This window comes from Ambystoma mexicanum, chromosome 2q (assembly GCF_040938575.1).
Source record: "Ambystoma mexicanum isolate Mex_15411 chromosome 2q, UKY_AmexF1_1, whole genome shotgun sequence".
Lineage (NCBI taxonomy): Eukaryota > Metazoa > Chordata > Amphibia > Caudata > Ambystomatidae > Ambystoma > Ambystoma mexicanum.
This window is the reverse complement of record NC_090924.1, coordinates 646,477,120-646,500,458: the sequence shown is the minus strand read 5'-3', so window position 1 is coordinate 646,500,458 and position 23,339 is coordinate 646,477,120. Positions and strand designations below refer to the sequence as shown.

General features: G+C 50.4%; 1 protein-coding gene across 2 annotated transcripts in view; it reads left to right on the top strand.

Moving 5' to 3' along the window:
- The window catches only part of MRTFB (myocardin related transcription factor B), a 498,019-nt gene that overhangs the window by 356,228 nt on the left and 118,452 nt on the right, over window positions 1-23,339 (top strand). For both annotated transcript variants that reach the window (XM_069647827.1, XM_069647828.1), the window contains exons 9-10: window positions 12,401-12,551; window positions 13,672-14,676. In XM_069647827.1, the coding sequence (XP_069503928.1) occupies window positions 12,401-12,551; window positions 13,672-14,676 (1,156 nt within the window). The remainder of the gene's footprint in view (window positions 1-12,400; window positions 12,552-13,671; window positions 14,677-23,339) is intronic.

Sequence of the window (23,339 nt, the reverse complement as noted above, 5' to 3'; positions counted from 1 at the left end):
AGTGTCTCAAAAATCCAATCTACCTTCATTCCTCCTGCTGGTCTGTTGGTTCACCACCGCCTTCTTCGCGGACCTTGTTGGGTAAGGTTTTCATAGCAATGATGAATCTTCCTAACCTTTGTCAACCCCAGAACATTTTGCTTTTACTGGTGGATTATTTGTCCTTATACCTCTGTGCATGGGATCCTTTTCCCAAACTCACAGAATTGTGTACCCCTTTTATGGGCGTCATTTTTAACTCTCTCCATAGTGTCTTTCAAAAGTTATCCTCTTTGACAACTTTTTGGCAATAAGTGCCTATTGTTGCTGGGTTGTCCTAGGGGCTCCCCTTTTAACTTTCTCTGGCTAACCTTGCCAGAACTACAGTTCCCAAGGGTAGAAAGGATCTTTGGATCCCTTTCACTTTTTATTAGGTGAGATCAGCTGGGGAGATACTGATCATCCCCTTTCTCATTTTAAATGTAACATTTATGTTACAAGGACAGACTTACCTTTAATGGCTGGTGGTAGTGAACCTTTTTATTCACTCGGTGCACCTTTGCCGCAGGCTCTTCGCACAGCCCCAGTAAAGGCGCCCATGGGTGCTCATTTCACCAAAATGACCCTGGGCTTGTTTTTTCACCATGTTAGTGTTCCATGTCCTTTCTTGCTCATTTCTCTGACGTCCAGGGCAGGAAATTCCTTTGTGTGATTTTTATCTTCGGCGGGAGTCCTGTGGATTCCCCTCCCAGGCTTCAGGGTGTCTGTGAAGACGGGAAGCGAGGGAGGAGTCCAAAACTTTGCATCCCTTTGTCTTCCAGCCTGATTGCGAGATTCCAGTTCAAACTGGGAGGCTGGCTGTCCAGAAATGATTGGCAACCCCCCAAATTTGAATGTTGCAAGGCTGTTTGATTGGCTGGGTTCCTGCATAAAAGTCGAGGTAGTCGACCGCTGGAACCAAAACCGAAGAGGAAGAAGAATTCACAGCTGAAATGATTTCCATCGACCGGAGAGCCTGCTGTGTAACCGGAGCCTGCTGTAGCCCTTCCTTCCAATCGTCCCGGGCACTCTGAAAACGACAACCCCGACCCAGAGCCTGATGTGACTAACAAGACTCAAGAAGACCTGCATTTTGAGCCATCCCAAGGCGTGCTTCAACCTTGTGGGCTGCAATACCCCAATACCCTGGGACATTGAGCCATTGTGCAGTGCACAGTCTTCTGAATTCCGAATCTTGCTGAAACTCTGTGGGCATCCTGGTGGATCTCCAGAGGCATGATTCCAGTCTGAAAAGTCCCCTCACCAGAGTGCTGGACCTTGCAAACGATGAGAAATTGACCAGCAATATTCTGTCTCCTTCTGTTCTCCTGAAAAAGGTGCCAACTCCACACAGCTGCATCCAGCCACAAGGAAAACCTTGCCTAGATCCTTCCCCATGATCCTTGCTGCAGACGTCCTTCCAGTGTTCTGTCTTCTTGATTAAGGAATTCAACAACCAGGTTTTTGGCTGCAGATCCTGAGGTCCTCCTGCTGCAAAATGTTCTTGTGTGCTGAGTTACTGTGCTGGCTTGGGTATTTACTTACCTTAAGTCTCTTGTGATTCCTGTGCCGTTTTCGGGTGTTTTCTGTGATTGGGAGTCCTCTCGTCCAGTGCACCCAGGTCCCTGCTGAAATCCTCCTAGGGTGTCTTCTGTGAAGCCCCTGAACCCTCAACTAACTCTAAAGTAAAGTACTTACTTGTTCTAACAGTCTTCCTTAGGGACTCTGACTTTGCTACTTAAATACCTTTGCTGTCCTGCCTGTTGGACACTAGACCCGAGTGACCCCCCCCCCCCACCGCCCCTTCTGCCACTCAGAGCTCTCATGCTCCAAGAACAAGGGAAAGACTTCTAAAGATTGGGCCTTTTGCCTAGAAAAGAGAATGTCTTTAAAAGTTACTTACTTGCAAAAGAAGTTGGTTGGTAACTTGTAACTCTGTGACTGAGCAGTTACAATGTATTACTTACCTTAGAAATGTTTTGGCATTCTGAAAAGTATATGTAACGTCTTTCTTTCCTTAGAAACTGTTTCGCCACTCTAACAAAGTAGATAAAAGAGTGTATTACTCAACTGTGATTTGGTTGTGACTCTTACCAAAGGTAATGTGGTTAGTTTCACTTCAGTATTCCTGTTAGGATAAATGTATGAGTGTCCCCAAACTCGGTCTTGCTTCCCCTGTCCAGAATAGGTCTGCATTAGATTTTACCTACCTAGAATAAGCTAGAGTCATTCATAAAGAGTAACATTGTGTTTTGATTTCCCTGGTCAGTTTTAGACAGACAAAAATGTCTTACATTTACACCTGCCTTTAAGTGGCTGAAAGCTGCTGTAAAAAGTGTATAGGTTTTACTTAACTTGAGCATAACTGTGTGATCCTAAAATAAGTTAGTTATTGCTTCCCTTAGCCTGTGAACTGGAAAACAACTGTAATTGAATATTACACCCAAAGGTCCAACTCCTCTAAAATAACTGTTATCCTGAATCAGAGTTATTATAGTTATTTTAGAGTTGGGTATTTTACTGTTCCTAGAATAAGTCTTCCACTATTCACAAAAAGTATATTGTCCAGTTAGGTTACTAAGTGATTTCTTGCTGAGCATCACAGTACAACTGCTAGGGTCTACGACCCTTATATAACTGAAAGTAATCTAAAAAGTAACTATTGGTTTGACGTCCCTAGGTCTTCTGTTTGGTGTTTCAAATTAGGTTATATGCGTTGGTCTGTGTACTTTCAAGCATAGTGTTGCATTTCTATAATGTGTTTATATGATCTGTGATAGTACATATTTCCCACAAGATTTATCTGGGCCTACTTGTATTTAAATAAACCATTTTTTTTACAATACATAGTGTTTCAGTGTTTCTTTGGATCATTTGTATTACAATTTCATTGCACTGATTCTACAGTCCTCTCTCCCTCCTAAGATAAGCCTGGCTGCTCTGTCTACGCTACCTTGAACTTATGTGGTACAGCCTTATACTAAGAGTGGGGTCTTGTACTGCCTCAGTTGAATGGTTTTACTAAGCCCTTAGTTGGACTTAAAAAAAAAAAACCTGTCCTAACAGACCTCACCAGAATATCCCACACCTTCCTGTATCTAAGCTCACCCAGGGTCTTTCTAAACTGGTGCTATGCTATCCACGTTGTTCGTTCTAAAGAGGTTACTAGGATGTGCCTTTCAGATACACTATTCTGACTGTCTTTTTCCTGTCATGCCCTGATGTTCCTCTGTCTCATTCTACTATTTCCACCCACTTTCTCTTTCCTCTCCCTACTTCATTCTCCTCTGTCCTTATGTCTTAATGCTTCTACCACTGACATCCACTCTTAATTGTTACGTCCTCCTCCCCACCATGTACCACCACAACGTACCCCTTCTTCACCACCACATATCCCCCTCCTCACCACCACGTACCCGCTCGTCACCACCACCTACCCCCATCCTCACCACCACGTACCCCTCCTCACCACCACGTACCCCCTCACCACCACGTTGCCCTCTCCTTTCCACCATGTACCCCCACCACATACCCACTTCTCCCTGCCAAGTACACCCCTCCTCCCCCACAAACCCCCTTCCTGCTTGCCACGCACTCTTTCCCACCACATACCCTCTCCTTCCCGCCACGTAGCTCCTCCTTCCCACCACAAAGCTCCTCCTTCCCACCACGAAGCTCCTCCTTCCCGCCACGTAGCCCCTCCTTCTCACCACATAGCCCCTCCTTCCCGCCACTCGGACCCTCCTCCCTGCCAGGCACGCCCACCTCCCCACCACACACTCCCTTCTTCCCACCGGGTACTCCCTTCTTCCCACTGGGTACTCCCTTCTTCCCACCATGCACTCCCTCCTTCCCACCATGTACTCCCTCCTTCCCACCACGTACTCCCTCCAACCAATACCTCACCTTTTCTCAAAATTGCTTCCACGCTCTGTCATCCTCCTGCTGGTCTCTTGGTCTACCACCTCCTTCTCCTGTGATCTCACCTGAATAACCCTCACCTTCCTGTTACCTTTCTTATGCGCCCCTTCAAATTTAACGCTGTCTGCCCCCCATGGGAAGTGTAACACTGGACAGAGTTCAGCTGTGCGTGCCGCTGTTTTGCAACTTTGAAAGATGCATCAGTTTATTTTCGATTGCTGCTCATACTGTGGTGTATTCCCCGGTAAGTATTTGGGAATTGGGTTAAGCTGCTCCACAGAGCAGTAATGCAATCCTTCAGAGAGTCATTTTCTTCTCTTTGGGCAAGGTGCACATTGCTGACTCCTGAAAATGTAGCGTATTATTACCCAGTGGCTGTGCAGCTCTTCTGATTCTCCGCTCGCCTTTTCTCGCTCTCTCTCTGCCATTTGGAAATTTGCAGGTTTTAATAGGATACATTCATGTGGGTGATCCACCCAGGTATCTGGGCCATGAGGATGCCTGCCAAGACTGGCAATCATATGTTTGTAGAGGTATGGGGTGATTCAGGGTGGTACTACTCAAATACAAGTAGGCACTTGTGGAGGGGACAGGAATTGGGGCCCTCTCAGCTGCCACCACCCCCTTCTGGTGTAGGGATGGCTCTAACTTCCACCCGTGGAGGCCACCCACCCAAAGCTGAGAAGGGTTCCTATGGAATGGACTGGTTACTTACATTGCCACGCATGAGATGACCCTTTCTGTGCAGAAAGGCTGTGCAGGTTTGGTTCTGGTGGCTGTCTAAAGATTTCGGGAGTCCAATCTGCTCCAGGAGCTATTCCATAAGAAAACAGATCTGTGAAAGGAATTCTGAATCCATCAGAAAAATCCTTGCAGAATGTTAGTACTTTGGGCTTAATCTTAATGTGATTCTCCTTCACTTTTGACTGGAACCTATGTGCTTCTGGTGGAACAGAACATAGGAGACGTCACATGGGGTTTGTGTATGCTATTAGTTTAATGCTCTATGAAAAAGTGGCATGTGCGCTTATATAAATTGATTGATTATAATGAGATTCACAATTAGTACATTGTGTATTGAATCTTCTGCATAAATCTGCTCCAGAGAAACTGGGTGTAATAGACCATTACAGAGAGATGTTTATTTACCCAATAGTCCAGTATTGAGAGTCACCACATTAGCACATTTCATAACAGAGGTATGTGTCCAGTACAATGGTATACAGTCGTGTATTGGTGCTGCAGATCGTGTGTATCTTTAATTCAGGCCTACACAGACATTCTGGAATGGACTGTTGACCTCCCACCCTTCTGCAGAATCGTAGGAAGACCTGTTTGTTTTTAACAGGCTCAACATACATCTTGCCACCAACCACTGCTGAAATCCTCTGTTTGTTCCACTGAGACTACCCACAGCCAAAGTGTTAAAATTGCTGTTCGCTGTGGTCTTGCTTGTAGCCTAGAAGAACCTGTTTAGCTTGACGTCAACAACTACCTGAAACTACGTTTAACTCCCTAGCACAAATGGTTCCATAGAAATCTAGTTGCGACATTGCTTTAGGACCATTTATGAAGACATTTGGACATCCCCAGGAGATATTTTGAAGCATAATTTCATGTGGATGTTCTCTAGTAGTAGCTCCTCTCACTGTGTGACGTCTGATACCCAGGAGCTGCTTATAACGCCCGTTTATGAAACCTTTATTTCGATTACTGACCTATCTCGTTAATCTCATTCCCTCTACCCAACCATATCCCCTCCACACTATCCTTCACTCTGCCTTTGAGCTAATGAATCCCTCAAGCTTCTTTTTTCTTAGAACTTGCCAACCAACTCACATTGATCAGCTCCAAAAAGTGTGAAGCATGTCAGTTTCTTGTATCTCTTGGGATGTGTATTCTGGCTATTGATATATTTAGATTGGAACTTTGCCCTGAAAAGTGTGTTTCTCCAGCATGAGGTCTGGCATGGATTCACATGCTCATGAATATTCCCCGTCGTCAGGCCGGGAATCCTCGGTATAGAAAATAATCAGTTTCAGTTTCGTTTCTGATCTGTCTTTCTTAGTAGTAACCAATCACTGGTCTCTGTGTCATGCTGCCCCCAGCCAATAACTGCCCTCTCCCTAAGCCCCGCCTCCGGCAGCCATCCTCAGATTTTTACCGCACGTTCAAGTGTTGGGAGTCCTCGTGCTGTAGCTCTCAAGCTTTTGCTGCGTTTTCGCGCTTTTTCAGGAGATTTTTCTAATTTTTCGGTTAAATAGAGCCTCAAGCTTCACCGTTTCTACATCCGATCAACGGGGATCCGTTTCGGAGTTTTCTACGCCCCTCAAGGGTGAAGATTTCGTCGAGTTACGCTTTTGGAGGATTCCAGAAGTTCCGAGGCCTACCCCGGCCATGGCCCAGGAGAAAGGAAGCTCGACGCACGGGAAGCTGTTCAGGACCTGCCCTGGATGCCAGCTTCAGAATGTTTTCAAGGAGGATGAGCATCAGTTATGCCTCTACTGTCTCCATGAGGACAAGACGCACAAGGAGAAGGACTGTGCGTTTTGTGGGAACATGTCGGAGCGGACCATGAAGGATCGCCACCTCCGTCTCGCCAACTGGCTGGAAGGGAAGAGCCCATCAGGCAAGAAGAAGAAAAAGAAGTCCAAGCGGTCTTCTAAGTCCTGTGAGGGTGCCCCGGCGACGGGGGCCCAACAAAGGGCTAAGCACCGCGAGTCCGCAGGCACCGGGAGCGCCGAACGGTCGGGCTCCTTGGCTGCCAGACAGGGCGCATCCTCCCCAGCGCCATCAACCACGAGCCAACGCTCTGGCTCGGGTAAGAGGAAGTCCGAGAACCCGGCGAAGCTTCTGGAGAGGCCCAGGTCGATCTCGAAGATTCCGGCAGAGGGGGAGCGAGGCTCGGACCCTCCCCTCAAGGTGAAGGCCCCAGGCGTCCAGAAGGTGACGATGGCCTGCTAAAACCTCGATTGAGGATGTCGCCACGGCCCTGGCTCAGCCTGTGGAGGCTACACCAGTGGAGGCGCCCTCAGGACCCAGAGTCTCCCTGCCACCGCGGAGGGAGTCGTCTTTCAGGCCCATTGAGAAGACCCCCACGAAGTCCTCGTTGGAAAAGGCGGGGGAGGGGCTGGTGGCCATCGTGGATACGGACACAACCTCTGAAGAAGAGCTCATCGAAGTCATGGAAGAGGCCCAGCCCATCGGGAGGGATCCCGACGAGGACGACGACGAGAGCGACGGTGTCGCCGACAAGGCTCCTCAAGAGCCCTCGCGCCCGTCGTTTCCGGCGCCGCAGGACATCTCGGCGGCCATTTTGTCAGCGATTCAGTCCTTATGCTCGGAGATAAGGACAAGGTTGCCCCTTCCCCCGACGGAGATACCTGAGCCAGACCCGACAGGGGAACCGGAGCCAGGACCTTCGGAGAGTCCACCGCATAAGAGGAGGACGACGCATCCTACGCCACCTCTCCCACCTCTGCAGCCTGCTCTGCTTTCCCCCCGTCTACTACCCACGGGGATGATACAGGCACGGACACGGCTACGACAGGTACAGATGACGACAGAGGCGACGACGGGACGTGTCCCCTGTTGCCCCCTGCTCGGGCGTCCCCGCCCGACGAGATTGGATCCTTTCATGCCATGATTTCCAGGGCATCCGCTTTTTCAGCTCTGCCCAGAAGAAAAGAAGAAAGAAGGGTTCCTTTACCAACGGCGCGAGGCTAAAAGGAAGACGGTCCTCGCTGTACCGCTTCTTGATGACATCTGGGATGAGGGGCTCGCCTTCCTCAAGAACCCTGCCACGGCGCCGGCAAAGAGCGACCGGTACGAGAAGAAGTACCGGGTCCCCGACGCTGCCCCCTTGTGCCTTCGGGCACAACCTATCCCGGATTCGGTTGTCTCGGCGGCGGCAAAGAAGAAAGCTGGGGGGGGGCATCGGCCTCGACATCAACTTCCCCGCCGGACGGTGAGGGCAGGAAGTTGGACACGATGGGACGACGGATCATCTCATCCGCAGCGATGACTATCAAGGCGGCCAACGCCCTGGCTATCGTAGCCCGCTACAACAGGGAGTTGTGGTTCAAAATCGCCCCTCTGTTAGACTTCCTTCCGGACGCCAAAAGGGCTGAGGCCCTTGAAATCCTACAGGAGGGGGAGATTGCTTCGGACCACGCCATCACGGTGGCAACGGACATCGCCGACACCGGTTTCTGTCAGTTGGGCAACAGCGTTTGCTTGAGACGACGAGGATGGCTCAAGGCCAGATTTCCACCAGGACGTACAAACCAAAGTTTTGGACATGCCCTTCGACGGGAACAACCTGTTAGGGAAGGCGGTTGATGAGTCCCTTCAGGCCATCAAGACAGACACAGAGACTTCCTGGGCACTGGGAGTGCTCCAACAACGACGGCCATCCTTTCGGAGCTCCGGAGGCAGACAAGGTGCCTCCAAGGGATCCGGCAGTGGCTCCTCCACTTACCGCCAAGCGGCAAGATCTTTGTCCCAGGAAGCCTACAGGGGACGCGGCAAGGTCAAGGAGGCAAGGCGGCCTCCAATCAAGATTGAACCGACCGTAGGGTCGGGCCCCCTCCGAAGCACCCCGGTGGGAGGCCGGCTGGCGAGGTTCATCACTGTGTGGGAGTCCATCTCCACCGACCGTTGGGTGCTGGATGCCCTGGCCCAAGGGCACGCCCTCGAGTTTCAGAAGAAGTGCCCTCGCGTTCCACCCGTGGCCAGGAAGGAAAATCACGTCCCTCAACTACTGTTGGAAGTAAGGGCGATGCTCAAGAAGGGTGCCATCGAGCTTGTACCAAAGAGGCTTCGGGGCTCCGGAGTTTACTCAAGGTACTTCCTCGTAAAAAAGAAGACAGGAGAATGGCGCCCCATCCTGGACCTACGACGACTGAACAAGTACATCAAGGCACAGAAGTTCCGTATGGTCACCCTCCAGCATGTGCTGGGACAGCTGGAGGAGGGCGATTTCCTGTCGTCGTTGGACTTGGAGGATGCGTACTTCCACATCCCCATTCTAAAAAGACACCGAAAGTCCCTCAGGTTCGTGGTCCAAGGGCGGCACTACCAGTTCAAGGCCCTCCTGTTCGGATTGAAGTCTGCACCCAGGGTGTTCACCAAGTGCCTCGCACCGGTGGCGGCGCGGCTGCGCCTACAGGGGATCCACGTCTACCCCTACCTGGACGACTGGCTCATCCGGGCAAGGACAAGGGAGCTCGCCGTGGAGCACACTGCGAAGACCGTCCAGCTGCTCACGGACCTGGGATTCTCCATGAACTATCCAAAATCCCACCTGGTTCCATCGCAAGTCGCCCTGTTTCTGGGAGCCAAGCTCGACACAGTGGCGCGGCTGGCCTCGCCGTCGGAGGAAAGGACCAGGACCATTCTGGGCAAGGTGCAGCGTCTGCTGGCCACGGACATGGCCAGGGTAAGATCCATCAAGTCCCTCCTCGGGATGATGTCCTCCTGCATTTATATGGTGCGCCTTTGCAGGCTTCGGATGAGACCCTTACAGGAGTTCCTCGACGCCCGCTGGATCCAGTCGACGGGCAGCTTCGAGGACAGGATCCCTCAACGAGACGTTCCATCAGGCAATCTGGCGGTGGGGTACCCGCTCCCATCTGTCGGCAGGCACGACTTTCAGACCCCAGCTCACCAGGTAACGGTGACGACGGATGCCTCCCTGGAAGGTTGGGGAGCACACTCCGGAGATCTTCACGCGAGAGGCCTTTGGCTCCCAGAGGAGAAGTCTCTCCACATCAACATCTTGGAGCTCTGCGCTGTGTTCTGGGCCCTCAGGTCCTTTCTTCCGTCCCTCAAGGGCAAGGTGGTGAGGATCTTCACCGACAACACCACCACAATGTTCTACATCCGGAAGCAGGGTGGAACCAGGTCCCCGGCCCTATCCAAGGAAGCCCAGGATCTGTGGCATTGGGCCGTCGCCCAAGGGATGTTTCTGGTGCCTCTTCATCTGGCAGGAATAAAAAACACGATCGCCGACTCACTCAGCAGTGGGCTGCGCTCGTGCCACGAGTGGGAACTACGCCAGGATCAAGTGGATCGACTCTTCCGACGATGGGGCGAACCCCAAATCGATCTCTTAGCGACGGCGATGAATTCCAAGTGCCGGAGGTTCGTCAGCAGGTTCCCCCAGCCGAGGAGCATGGGCGATGCTTTCTCGTTCCCCTGGGACGGCCTATTTCTTTATGCTTTCCCTCCCCTGCCGTTGCTGCTCCAGCTCGTCAACCAGCTCAAGAGGTCCCGGTGAAGAATGATCCTCGTCGCACCGGCGTGGCCGAGACAGATCTGGTTCCCGGACCTTCTGGACTTGTCAACGTCCCCACCAGTCAAGCTGCCGACGGACGCAGACCTAATCTCCAGAGAAGGAGGCGCCATTCTTCACCACAACCCGGAGTCGCTGAACTTGCAGGCCTGGCTCCTGCAGCACTAGAGTTTGGAGGGTACGACATCCCAGCCGACTGCAGAGAGGTTCTTGCAAAGGCCATGGCGTCCTCAACTCTCAAGTGCTACGGACATAAATGCAGGGTTAATCTGTCTGGTGCCGTGCACAGAAGATTAACCCTCTGCGGATTACGGCCCCTCAAGTACTGCCATACCTACTGTCGCTGGCCAAAGCTGGACTGGCTCACGCCTCCATCAAAATACATCTGGCTGCAATCTCCCGATATACCAGGACGACGGGACGGGCGTCCTTGTGGTCTCATCTCCTGGTGAAAGAATTCATGAAGGGACTATTCCGATCATTCCCGCCGGTGAAGGCTCCTGCCCCGGCGTGGGAGCTTAATGCGGTGCTGACCAAGCTCATGGGGGCCCCATTCGAGCCTATGCATTCGGCGCCTTTGAAGTTCCTGTCATGGAAGACAGCTTTCCTCGTGGCCATCACCTCCGCACGACGAGTGGGAGAGATCCAGGCCCTATCTTGCAAGCCTCCATACTTGACTTTTCATGACACGAGGGTGGTGCTGAGTACACACCCATCCTTTATGCCCAAGGTGCCATCGGACTTCCACCTCAACGAGCCCTTGGTGTTGCCAGTTTTCTTCCCGTCGCCTTTGTCGCCGGACAAGAGGACTTTGCACTCGCTGGATGTAGCTAGAGCGCTGAAGTTCTACGTGGACCGCACAAAGAGTTTTCGGAAGACGTCACAGCTGTTTGTGAACTTTGGGACTGTGAATCAAGGGAAGGCTCTCTCGAAGACTTCCATTTCCAGATGGCTCTCCGGCTGCATCATGCACTGTCACCGGTTGGCAAACCGACAGCTGCCCGGCCGTCCGAGAGCCCATTCGACCAGAGCGATCGCTGCTACCACGGCGTTCCTGTCTGGTGTGCCCCTGCTGGACATCTGCAGGGCTGCGACGTGGAGGTCGACGCACACCTTCACAAGATTCTACTGCGTCGATCGGGACCGCAGGGAGGAGTCCAGGGTGGGCCAAGCAGTGCTGCGCAACCTGTTCGCCTAAGGTGAGCCTGGTGTGGAGGTAAGAGTTGCTTAATGTTGAGCCTGTTGCCACCTCCCGTGGTTGTGCATGTGTGTACTGCTATGTATTCTCTTATTCATGAACATGCAAATCCATGCCAGACCCCATGCTGGAGAAGGAACAAGTTACTTACCTGTAACTGTTGTTCTCCAGCATGGGTCTGGCATGGATCCACATGCGAACCCTCCCGCCTACCCCTCTGCGGCTCTTCACTTGGTCATACTGCCACTTTACGTGCTACCAAATCTGAGGATGGCTGCCGGAGGCGGGGCTTAGGGAGAGGGCAGCCATTGGCTGGGGGCAGTATGACCCAGAGACCAGTGATTGGTTACTACTAAGAAAGACAGATCAGAAATGAAACTGATACTGATTTTTTTCTATACTGAGGATTCCCGGCCTGTCGACGGGGAATAGTCATGAGCATGTGAATCCATGCCAGACCCATGCTGGAGAACAACAGTTGCAGGTAAGTAACTTGTTCCTTACCCTCCCCGTTTGTCTGTACACCAGTTCTGGGTTGGGAGCACTTGGAAAAGGCCAATTTGGGGGTGGGAGGTGTAGTATGTTTAACAAATAATCATGGATAATGCATTTTGCTCTTCAACATTACATTGTATGTATGTGTATATTTGCACTTGGTCACTTTATCTTTGAGGTGCTTGGAAGGTATTATTTTGAAGTTTAATTTATCAAGTCTAAGAGTCCTAGCTTGATATAGGAGAATTCTTTCAAAGAACTCTGAAGCTTACTGCTTATTATTCTCTGTGAATTGAACGTGGGCTCTTTGATTTCAATGCTCTTTCTTGCATGGTTATACCAATGCCCAAAACTGACAACTGTGCAAACACGGTGCAGCTGTGTCACTAAGTATGTTACTTATGACGATGCAGAAACTCTGTGGCAGCAATCGTCACATTGTCTTCTCTCCTTTTTCTTTTTTTACCATGAAGGACACTGAATGATAAACTTAATGGTAATGTGAACACAACGCAAAGTGTTTTAAGCAACAACACCAACGCAGTGATAAACAATGCAAACAAACAAAATAATATGCCACTTCGAAAGCCTGGGCCACTGCCTTCCAACCTGGATGACATGAAGGTAATGAACACATTTTCTTTTATCAGCCTATGCATACACAAAGCACTCGATGCAATTACTATAGGTTGTGTTTCTGTCATTGTGTTGGAAAGATGTTCAAAAAGAGGTCTGGGAGGCCCTCTACCGTGAATGAACACGGCCAAATAACCTGTTCTCTGGGAAGGTGCCCTCTCTGGAGAGCCTGCAACCATGTTATAACTCACTGTACCTTTTACAGAAGTCAAATATCCATTTGCGGATCAGTCTGGTCCCATCCACTTGGGCAGTCCAGCACCAAAATGCTAGGCAATTCTCCTCAGAACAAGAGTACCAACAGCAACCCCAGGCCCGTGTTGCGGCATAGTTTGGTTGGAAAAATAACCTGTTCTCTGGGAAGGTGCCCTTTGGGGAGGGTCTACAACCACATGTTGGAAAGAAGAGCTCTGTGTCAATATGAGATATTTTGTTTTTAATCTCCATGAAGAGCAAGGGAATTTGTAGAGTTTAAAACGAAGTACCCACCGGCGCAAGGTTAAGCTGTAGTATAGGCGCAAGGAGCAATCCTCATCACAGATTTGTTGTAGTTAAGACCCTGCAAAATAGGTTGCCATGATTTTGTTCCAACCCAACATGAACATTATGCAACTGCTTCATCTTGTTCTACTGACTGCCACACCACCCACCAACCATTTCCATTTTGCGTTCCATCTTAGACAGTCCTGTGTAGTATGACACAGACATATGTGCCATGACTATGTAAGCAACTTAACCGTTGTCTGTGTAAAATGCAGTTACAGCTTTCTTATCCGGCATTAAGGCAACTATGCATGATATCCGAATGTCAGTTATCTGGGTGCTAGGAAGCAGGAAAACAGAGCAAAAAGGCCAGACAACAAAGCTTCCTGGCATTTTGCTTTGCTTACTGGCTCTCTACCATCTCTGCCATTCAGCCCGGAAAAGTCACGGTCCACCATGGAAGATGCCAGTTAATGGAATTTTCCAGTTAATAGCATGCCGAAAAATAAAGCTGTTTCTGTATGTATAAATGGAAGTAAAATACATAAACAGCCAGCCCTTTCTTCAAATTGTGTTAATTGAAGTTCGATACTACTAAATAAGCATAATGTCTTCTATTTTATAGGTGGCAGAACTGAAGATGGAGCTTAAACTGAGGGGCCTAACAGTATCTGGCACAAAAACGGACCTTATTGAACGCTTGAAACCGTACCAAGAAATTAACAACAACACTGTAACCCACAATAATAACATCAATACAGCAACCACTTCTGCGCTGACTCTCAATAATGCAGGAGAGATAACTTTATCTGTTCCTATGACCACATCGCTGGTTAACTCCGTAACTAGCTTTTCTGCAGAGGTCCCTTCTGCTGGAACTGGAAGCAGCCCTCGACATATGGAGAAAATAGGTTCACCTCTTCCCATGTCCCCAACTCCTTCAGAACAGTCCAGCCAAGGCACAGATGACACCAACATGACAGACACTTTCACAGAAATTATGACCATGATGTCGCCTTCGCAGTTCATAAGCACGTCTCCTTTCAGGGTGAACATTAACGAGGACAGTTTGAGCATCACTGGTGGGAGCTCAGTGAGCATGGACCTTGATTCTGCAGAGAAAGACCGCAAGCTTCAGGAAAAGGAGAGGCAGATTGAAGAACTGAAACGGAAATTGGAGCAGGAGCAAAAGCTTGTGGAGGTCCTGAAGATGCAGCTGGAGGTTGAGAAACGTAGTCAGCAGCAGAAGTTGTCCTCTATCTCTGTGGTGCATATGGATCAAAGTCCTTTCAATATTATCGTCAAAGACGAGAAGTCTATGACCGACTGCTCCAATTCCAAACAATTGATGTCACCAGCCAGCCAATCTTTGGGACAATCTGCTGTTTCTGCAAACGGCCAGAACATTGTTGCCAAAAAGGCTGTGGTTATCAAGCAAGAAGCCCCTGTTAACAATTCTGAGCAGCAGAAAATAATCCCACAGTTTTACCTGAGTCCCCAGAGGCAGACACAGGCTGCCGTGGTCACCCAGCCTCAGGCTTTGCTGACCACTCAAGCAGCACAGTTGCTTCTACCAGTTTCAATCCATGCTACAAATGCCACCACCTCAATGCAGCCTTCAGTGGTCAATGTGAGTTCTGTGTACTTTTTTAATGTGTTTTTCTTAGGTTATTCAATGTTTCTAATGATTGATTCCCGGGTGAGTATTATTTAAACACCTCCCTGTCCTCCCTGAACATGAATGAATGAAAGCATTTCATTCTACATACAAAGCAGTACTATGAGATATAATTAATGAGCATGCCCCCTTTTTTTACATGTTTTATTTCTATTTTGTGTTGCATGTTATTGCAAGAAGGGATTTGCTTTCAGACGGATATTTTAGATGTGTATGGTGTTCTCTGCATCAATAAATTTCATGAATCGGTTTTGAATTACATACCCTTACCTCAATATCACATTGCATGAAGGTTGTGATGTCTCCACTCCCTGTTCTCCCTGTCCTTGGATATTTCTGTTCATTGTATTAGGTCTTATTCTGATCTCACAATATGATGTTTGGCAGTAAGCGTTTCCCAATGCCCCAGATCTTTGTATGTGATTCATGGATAAGGATCTGCCGGCCTAATAAAGCTTCCATAGATCCCAGTGGAGAAAAATAATTTGTACCACTCCTAAAAACATATTCTCCAGCATGGGATCTGGCATGGATTCACATGCTCATGAATATTCCCCATCGTCAGGCTGGGAATCCTCGGTAAAGAAAAAATCAGTTTCAGTTTCGTTTCTGAACTACTAGTAACCGATCACTGGTCTCTGGGTCATACTGCCCCCAGCCAATGACTGCCCTCTACCAAAGCCCCTCCTCTGGCAGCCATCTTCAGATTTGTACTGCACGTTCAAGTGTTAGGAGTCCTCGTGCTGTAGCTCTCGAGCTTTTACTGAGTTTTGCTTTTTTCGAAGAGTTTACTCTTATATTTTCGGTCAATCGAGCCTCAAGCTCCACCGTTTTCACTTCCGATCAACGGGGATCCGTTCTCTGGATTTTCTACGCCCCTCAAGGTTATTTTTCCGTCGTGTTTCCACTTCTCGGAGGATTCCAGAAGATCTTTGAGGCCTACCCCGCATGGACATGGCCCAGGACAAGGGAAGCATGACACCTGTTGGAGCCAAGCTGTTCAGGAGCTGTCCTGGATGCGGGCTTCAGAACGTCTTTGAGGATTAGCACTCTCGGTGCCTCTACTGCCTTCACGACGACAAATCGCACTTGGAGGACTGTGCGTTTTGTAAGAACATGTCCGAACGGACGATGAAGGATTGTCGTATTCGACTTGCCAACTGGCTGGAGGGGAAGAGCCCAGCAGCGGGTGGGAAGAGGAAGAAATCTGAGCGGTCTTCTAAGACCTTTGAGGGCGCTCCACTGCGAGTTGGCGGGCACCGGGAACGCCGATCGGTCGGACTCCTCGGCTGCCAGGCAGGGCACATTATCACCGACGACATCAACCACGAGCCAACGCTCTGGCTCGCGGAAGAGGAAATCAGAGAACCCAGGTAAGCTTCGGGAGAAGTCCCGGTCCATCCCGACAGATTCAGCCGCCCAAGGCCGTGAAGATCCTGATTCACCCGTCGAAGGCCTCGATTGAGGGAGTCGTGGCAGCCCTGGTGAAACCTGCAGAGGCTTCCCCAATGGAGACGACTTCAAAGGCTAGAGTTTCCCTGCCACCCCGGAGGGAATCATCTTTTCTGCCTATCAAGAAGACACCCATGAAAGCCCAGCAGGAAAAAGAGGGGGGGGCAAGATGGCCTTAACGGACACGGATTCCACCTCTGAGGATGAGTTGGCGAGCATCCAAAAGATCCTGGACAAGAAGTTCGAGGTATCCAGGGCCCACGGGAAGGATCACGATGAGGCCGACGAGGAGAGCAATGAGGGGGCCGAGGAGGAAGATAGGACCGCGGAGAACCCCGGTACCCTTACTGCAGGACAACTCGGGAGCTATCCTGATGGCAATACAGAACCTGTACACAGAGATAAGGACAGGGGTGCCCTTATCCCCCACTGACGACCCAACGGGGCCTGGTCCGTCAGGGAGCCTGCCTAACAAGCGGAGACGAGTCCATCTTCCTCCCCCCTTCCAGCCTTAAACCTCATCCCCTCCTCCAGGATGAGACGGCAACGACAGGGATGGACGACGGTGGTGATGACGGAATGGACCTCCCTTCACCACCTCTTCGGGCCCCCCCCACCCCCTCCACCCCTGACGAAATTGGCTCCTTCATTGCCATGATCGCCAGGGCATCTGAGCTCTTCCAGCTCTGCCCCGAAGAACAGAAGGAAGGTTTCCTCTACAAACGGCTGGAGGCCAAGAGCAAGACTGTCCTCTCAATCCCGTTACTGAATGACATCTGGGACGGAGGGGCTGGCGCTCCTGAAGAAACCCGTCCACGGCTCCTGCTAGGAGGGACCGGTACGAGAAGAAGTACCGGGTCCCGGACTCCACCCCTATGTGTCTCAGGGCACAGCCGTCCCCGTATTCGCTGGTCTCTGCGGTGGCCAAGAAGAAAGCGGCGGGCGATGGCGTCAACTTCCCCACTGGACGGCGAGGGGAAGAAGCTGGATGCCATGGGACGACGGGTCATCTCGTTGTCGGCGGCAACGATGATCCAAGCGGCCAACGCCCTCGCGATCGTGATGCTACGACAGGGAGCTGTGGTTCAAGATCACTCCCCTGCTAGACTTCCTCCCAGACGACAATAGTGCTGAGGTCCTGGAGATCCTACAAGAATGCGAGGTGGCTTTGGACCACGCCATCACAGTGGCCACGGACATCGCCAACACCGGCTTTGTCAGATGGGCAACGGTGTTTGCCTTCACCAGCGCGGTTGGCTCAAGGCCACCGACTTCCGTCAGGATGTGCAGACCAGGGTACTAGACATGCCCTTCGACAGGAACAACCTGTTCGGCAAGACAGTGGATGAGTCACTGCAGGCCATCAAGGCGGACACCGAGACGGCTCGGGCCTTGGGTGTTCTTCAACAGCGACGGCTGTCCTTTTGGAGTTCCTGAGGCAAACAAGGTGCCTCCAAAGGATTTGGCGGCGGTTCCTTGTCGTACCACCAAGTGGCCTGCTCCTCGTCACAGGAGGCCTACCGAGGACGCGGCAAGACAGGAGGATCCCGTCGTCGCCAAGGCCGCGGCGAAACAGGACTGAACCGGCCATGGCGTCGGGCCCCCACCGAAGCACCGTGGTGGGGGGTCCGGCTGCCGAAACTTGTCAGCGTGTGGCAGTCAATCTCCACCGACCGTTGGGTGCTAGATGCCCTGGCCCACGGGCATACCCTGGAATTCCGAAAGAGGTGTCCCCGCATTGCACTTGTGGCCAGAAAGGAAAACCACGTCCCACAACTGCTTCTGGAGGTATGAGTGATGTTAAGAAAGGGAGCCATAGAACTTGTCCCAAAGAGGCTCCGGGGCTCCGGAGTGGACTCGTGATACTTCCTCGTCCGAAAGAAGACCGGCGGGTGGCGACTCATCCTGGACCTTCGTCGTCTAGACAAGTACATCAAGTCCCAGAAGTTCTGGATGGTCACCCTCCAGAACGTAGTGGGACAGCTGGAGGAAGGCAACTTCCTATTGTCGCTGGACCTGGAGGATACCTACTTCCATATCCCCATCCTAAAGGGACATCGAAAGTTCCTGCGATTTGTGGTCCAAGGGCGACACTATCAGTTCAAGGCCCTTCCCTTTGGATTGAAGTCGGCGCCCAGGGTGTTCACCAAGAGCCTAGCACGAGTGGCGGTACGGCTGCGCCTGCAGGGGATCCACGTCTACCCCTACCTGGACGATTGGCTCATCCGAGCAAGGTCAAGAGAACTCGCCGTCGATCACACAGCAAACACCGTCCAACTTCTCACGGATTTGGGATTCTCGATCAACTTCGTGAAATCCCACCTGGTACCATCGCAAGTCTGTTCCTGGGAGCCAGGCTCGATACAGTGGCGCGATTGGCTTCACCGTCGGAGGAAAGGACGAAAGCCATCTTGGGCAAGGTACAACGGCTGTTGACCATGGACTTGGCCAGGGTGAGGTCCATCAAGTCCCTGCTCGGCATGATGTCCTCGTGCATCTACCTCGTGCACCTATGCAGGCTGCAGATGTGACCCCTACAGGAGTTCCTCGATGCCCGTTGGAGGCAAGTGGCGGGCAGCTTCGAAGACAGGATCTCTCTCAATGAGACTTTCCGACAAGCGATCCAGTGGTGGGGCAACCGCGCGCACCTAGCGGCGGGCATGGACTTCCAGACCACGGCGCATCAGGAAATGGTGATGACAGACGCCTCCCTGGTGGGATGGGGAGCGCACTCCGGTGATCTCCACGCTAGAGGCCTCTGGCTTCCCAAGGAGAGATCACTACACATCAATGTCCTGGAGCTCTGAGCCGTGTTCTGGGCCCTCAGGTCGTTCCTCCTGTCCTCAAGGGCAAGGTGGTAAGGCTCTTCACCGACAACACCACCACAATGTTCTACATCTGGAAGCAGGGGGGCACCAGATCCCAAGCCCTATCCAAGGAAGCGCAGGACCTGTGGCACTGGGCCGTCGCCCAAGGGATGTTCCTGGTACCCTTCCATCTGGCAGGAATAAAGAACACCATTGCCGTGCTCAGCAGGGAGCTACGCTCGTGCCACAAGTGGGAACTTCGGCAGGATCAGGTGGATCTGGTATTCTGATGATGGGGCAATCCCCAGATAGACTTATTCGCGATGGCGATGAACGCCAAGGGCCGGAGGTTCGCCAGCAGGTTTCCCCACCCGGGGAGCATGGGCGATGCCTTCTCATTGCCCTGGGACGGCCTGTACCTGTATGCGTTCCCCCCCCATTGCCATTGCTGCTATGTCTCATCCGTCAACTCAGATGGTCCCGGTGCAGGATGATCCTCGACGAACCAGCGTGGCCGAGGCAGATCTGGTTCCTGGACCTTCTGGACATGTTGGCGTCCCCTCCTGCCAAACTTCCAACGGACGCAGGTCTTCTCGCCAGGGAAGGAGGCGCCATCCTCCTTCACGACCCAGGATCGTTGAACCTGCAGGCCTTGCTCCTGCAGCACTAGAGTTTGGAGGGTACGATATCCCGGCGGACTGCAAGGAGGTACTTGCTAAGGCCAGGGTGTCCTCGACTCTCAAGTGCTATGGACACAAATGGAAGAGGTTCTCTGTCTGGTGCCGTGCACAGAAGATTAACCCTCTATGGATTACGGCCCCTCAAGTGCTCCGTACTTGCTATCGCTGGCCATGGCGGGGCTGGCACATGCCTCCATCAAGATCCATCTGGCGGCTATCTCCTGCAACACCAGAACTCCGGGACGATCATCTCTGTGGTCCCATCGCCTGGTGAAGGAATTCATGAAAGAACTGTTCCGATCGTTCCTGCCGGTGAAGGACCTGGCCCCGGCGTGGGAGCTCAACGTGGTGCTGGCCAGACTCATGGGGCCGCCATTCGAGCCTTCTGTAAGCGGCACCGTAGAAGTTCTTGTGGAAGACGGCGTTTCTTGTTGTCATCACCTCCGCACGAGTGGGAGAGATCCAGGCCCTCTCGTGTAAACCGCTGTTCCTCTGATTCCATCAGACGAGGGTAGTGCTGAGGACGCACCCCTCCTTCATGCCCAAGGTGCCGTCGGACTTCCAGCTCAACGAGCCCTTGGTGCTACCTGTTTTCTTTCGCCTTCGTCGCCAGCTGAGAGCACTTTGCACTCGCTGGATGTGACTAGAGCGCTGAAGTTCTACGTGGACGGCACAAAGGACCTTCGGAAGATATCACAGCTGTTTGTGAATTTTGGACCTGTGAACCAAGGGAAGGCCCTCTTTGAAGGCTTCCATTTCCAGATGGCTCTCGGGCTGCATCATGCACTGCCACCGGTTGGCAAACCGACCGTTGCCTGGCCGTCCGAGAGCCCATTCAATGTGCCTCTGCTGGACATCTGCAGGGCTGCTACGTGGTGGTCGACGCACACCTTCACGAGATTCTACTACACCGACCGGTATTCCAGGGAGGAGTCCAGAGTCGGCCAAGCAGTGCTGCGCAACCTGTTCACCTGAAGGTGGGCCTAGTGAGGAGGTAATAGATGCTTAATGTTGAGTTGTTGATATGCTTAATGTTGAGCCTTGCCACCTCCCATGTATTCTTGTATTCATGAGCATGTGAATCCATGCCAGACACCATGCTGGAGAAGGAACAAGTTACTTACCTGTAACTGTTGTTCTCCAGCATGGGTCTGGCATGGATTCACATGCGAACCCTCCCTCCTACCCCTCTGCGGCTCTTCTCTTGGTCCTACTGCCACTTTACGTGCTACCAAATCTGGAGATGGCTGCCAGAAGAGGGGCTTAGGTAGAGGGCAGTCATTGGCTGGGGGCAGTATGACCCAGAGACCAGTGATTGGTTACTAGTAGAAAGACAGTTCAGAAACGAAACTGAAACTGATTTTTTCTTTACCGAGGATTCCCAGCCTGACAACAGGGAATATTCATGAGCATGTGAATCCATGCCAGACCCATGCTGGAGAATAACAGTTATAGGTAAGTAACTTGTTCCTTATTTTATGATGAGGTCATACCACATGCAGAAATAAAGTATTTTCTACTTCTGTAAACCACATTCCACAGTGATTGATTATGCCCTCACCATCCTGCCTTTAACTTACCCTAAACAACCCCTTTCTGCGACCGACATTTTTTCCACTTCATTACATCTGCAAATCATGCCATATAATATCCCTCTGTGACTTTCCCTCACCCACCCTGAGGACAGAACAAGCCTCAGCGTTGTCTCATATATCCCTTTTCAAATTGTATTTCGCCTCAATTTTTGGTGCTCTCTTTGGGTCCCACATGGGGTCTGCCAATCCAATATTGCTGGCATGTCAAATTTTCCCATTAGAACTCAGCCAGACAGAATCCACCTTAATTGTAACACCAGATCCAGCGGATATCAACAGATCCAGACTTGGTCAGTCAAATGTAATTGTTTTGTCTTTAGCCATTGCAGTTGAAGCTTTTCAATTAAAAATGATGGATGCACAAATTAGCTCTCACATCACCAGCAAGAAAAGCAAAATACTGCTATTAAAATTCGCAATATTTTGTTTTTGAAATGCAAAATCCAAGACAAAAGGGAAAGCTTTAAGATTTACATATTCTTTTTTTTTTTTTTTAAAGTAGGGGTCGGAGTGAGGGTGACGGGCAGCTTTCCCTTTCCTAGACCTAGCAAACAAAATCTCGGGTGTTCCTATAACTCATGTAGAGAGGGGAAACTAAGCAACCATAAGAGGCTCTCCTCGTGGGATAAATCAAATTAACACAATATATCTAATACAAAGAGAGAGTTAATCATTGATTGTATATAGATTCGGCTCAAAGGGAAAAGATACAAATACATTTATTGAGGAATGATTAAAAGAGTTAAGAACAAGGAAAAAATACTAAATTGAATACATAGGAAGTTAACATCACAAATAATGTACAGCTAGTTCGTAATATATACACACATTCTGAAGTATTAATGAAATGTATATACGAGCACATAACCCGATACTTAAACAATTACATATCATACCCCACCTGTGTAGCAAAGAATTACCGTACTGGACAGATTGAATCCTCAATAAGGGATAGAATATACACAGTGTTCATGTTCATGCTGCCTGCTTAAGAAGATAGGAACTCTTTCAAAAAAAATGTGAGACACTTGGAAACAGTATAAACCTGAACTATTTTCCCTGCAGGATTCTCTATTTCATCTCAAGTAGAAGATGCCAACTAGTGTCCACTAGTTTCGGCGAATAGGCAAAACATTGTAGGCCTCGGAATCGTGTTGTGCTTAACCCAACCAATTTTAATCATTGAAGAATGGGGGAATCTCTCCCCACAAAAGTAATGTGAAACATTTGCACATTTTCAAAAGCTGTAGAGACCAAGCCAAAAGGCATCACAAGTCTATATATAGTATTGAAATTACAAGCATGGTACACCAAGTGTTAGATTGAACAGCGAATACCTGATTTAGTCCATCTACAACAAATAATTGAACTGCATTCCCTATGATGCTCGCCCAGTCAGCATATTATTGCTCCGGTGGTGGATCCGTTGAGAGCTGCAAAGATTTTCTCCATCTCCGATGACGTATAAACGAAATATCAGTAGAACTAAACATTGCTTCTAGAACTGATCAAATTCTCGTGCTTTAGCAACGTGCCCTGGTTGTGTACCAGTTTACTTGTGGCACTGTCTCGTTAAGCACTTTGACATCAAAAGCCTACCAGATCTGAGTTTTCATATAAAATACTAAACCAGTCCATTTAGTTGTTAAACTGCCCTTTGAATTTCTCAGTGGTTATTTTATGTACTAATTTACAGTGGACTTTTACCAAAATATGTTGTTTCTCTAGTCTACCTCAATGGGTTGCAAAGCAGGGCATAGTCCAAGGCTAGCCCCCAGGCAAAATGGCCACTGACCGTAGCCTGTTGTCCATGATCCTGCAAATGGGCAAACCCCACAATGAATACCATAAATGCACACTGACATAGCACATGGCATCAGTTATGATAGCAAAAGAAAGAGCTTTAATACTACAAGTGGAGTGAGATATAGCATATCAAAACAGGTGATGGCTGGAAGGTTTAGAATGAATCTTAACCACTGGCATTGCTCTGGGCAACCCTCCCTCGTTCTTCGCCTGCCAAGCCATTACAGAAATGGTAAAGACCATACGCAAATCAGGCATGGTTCCACCCCCAAAGG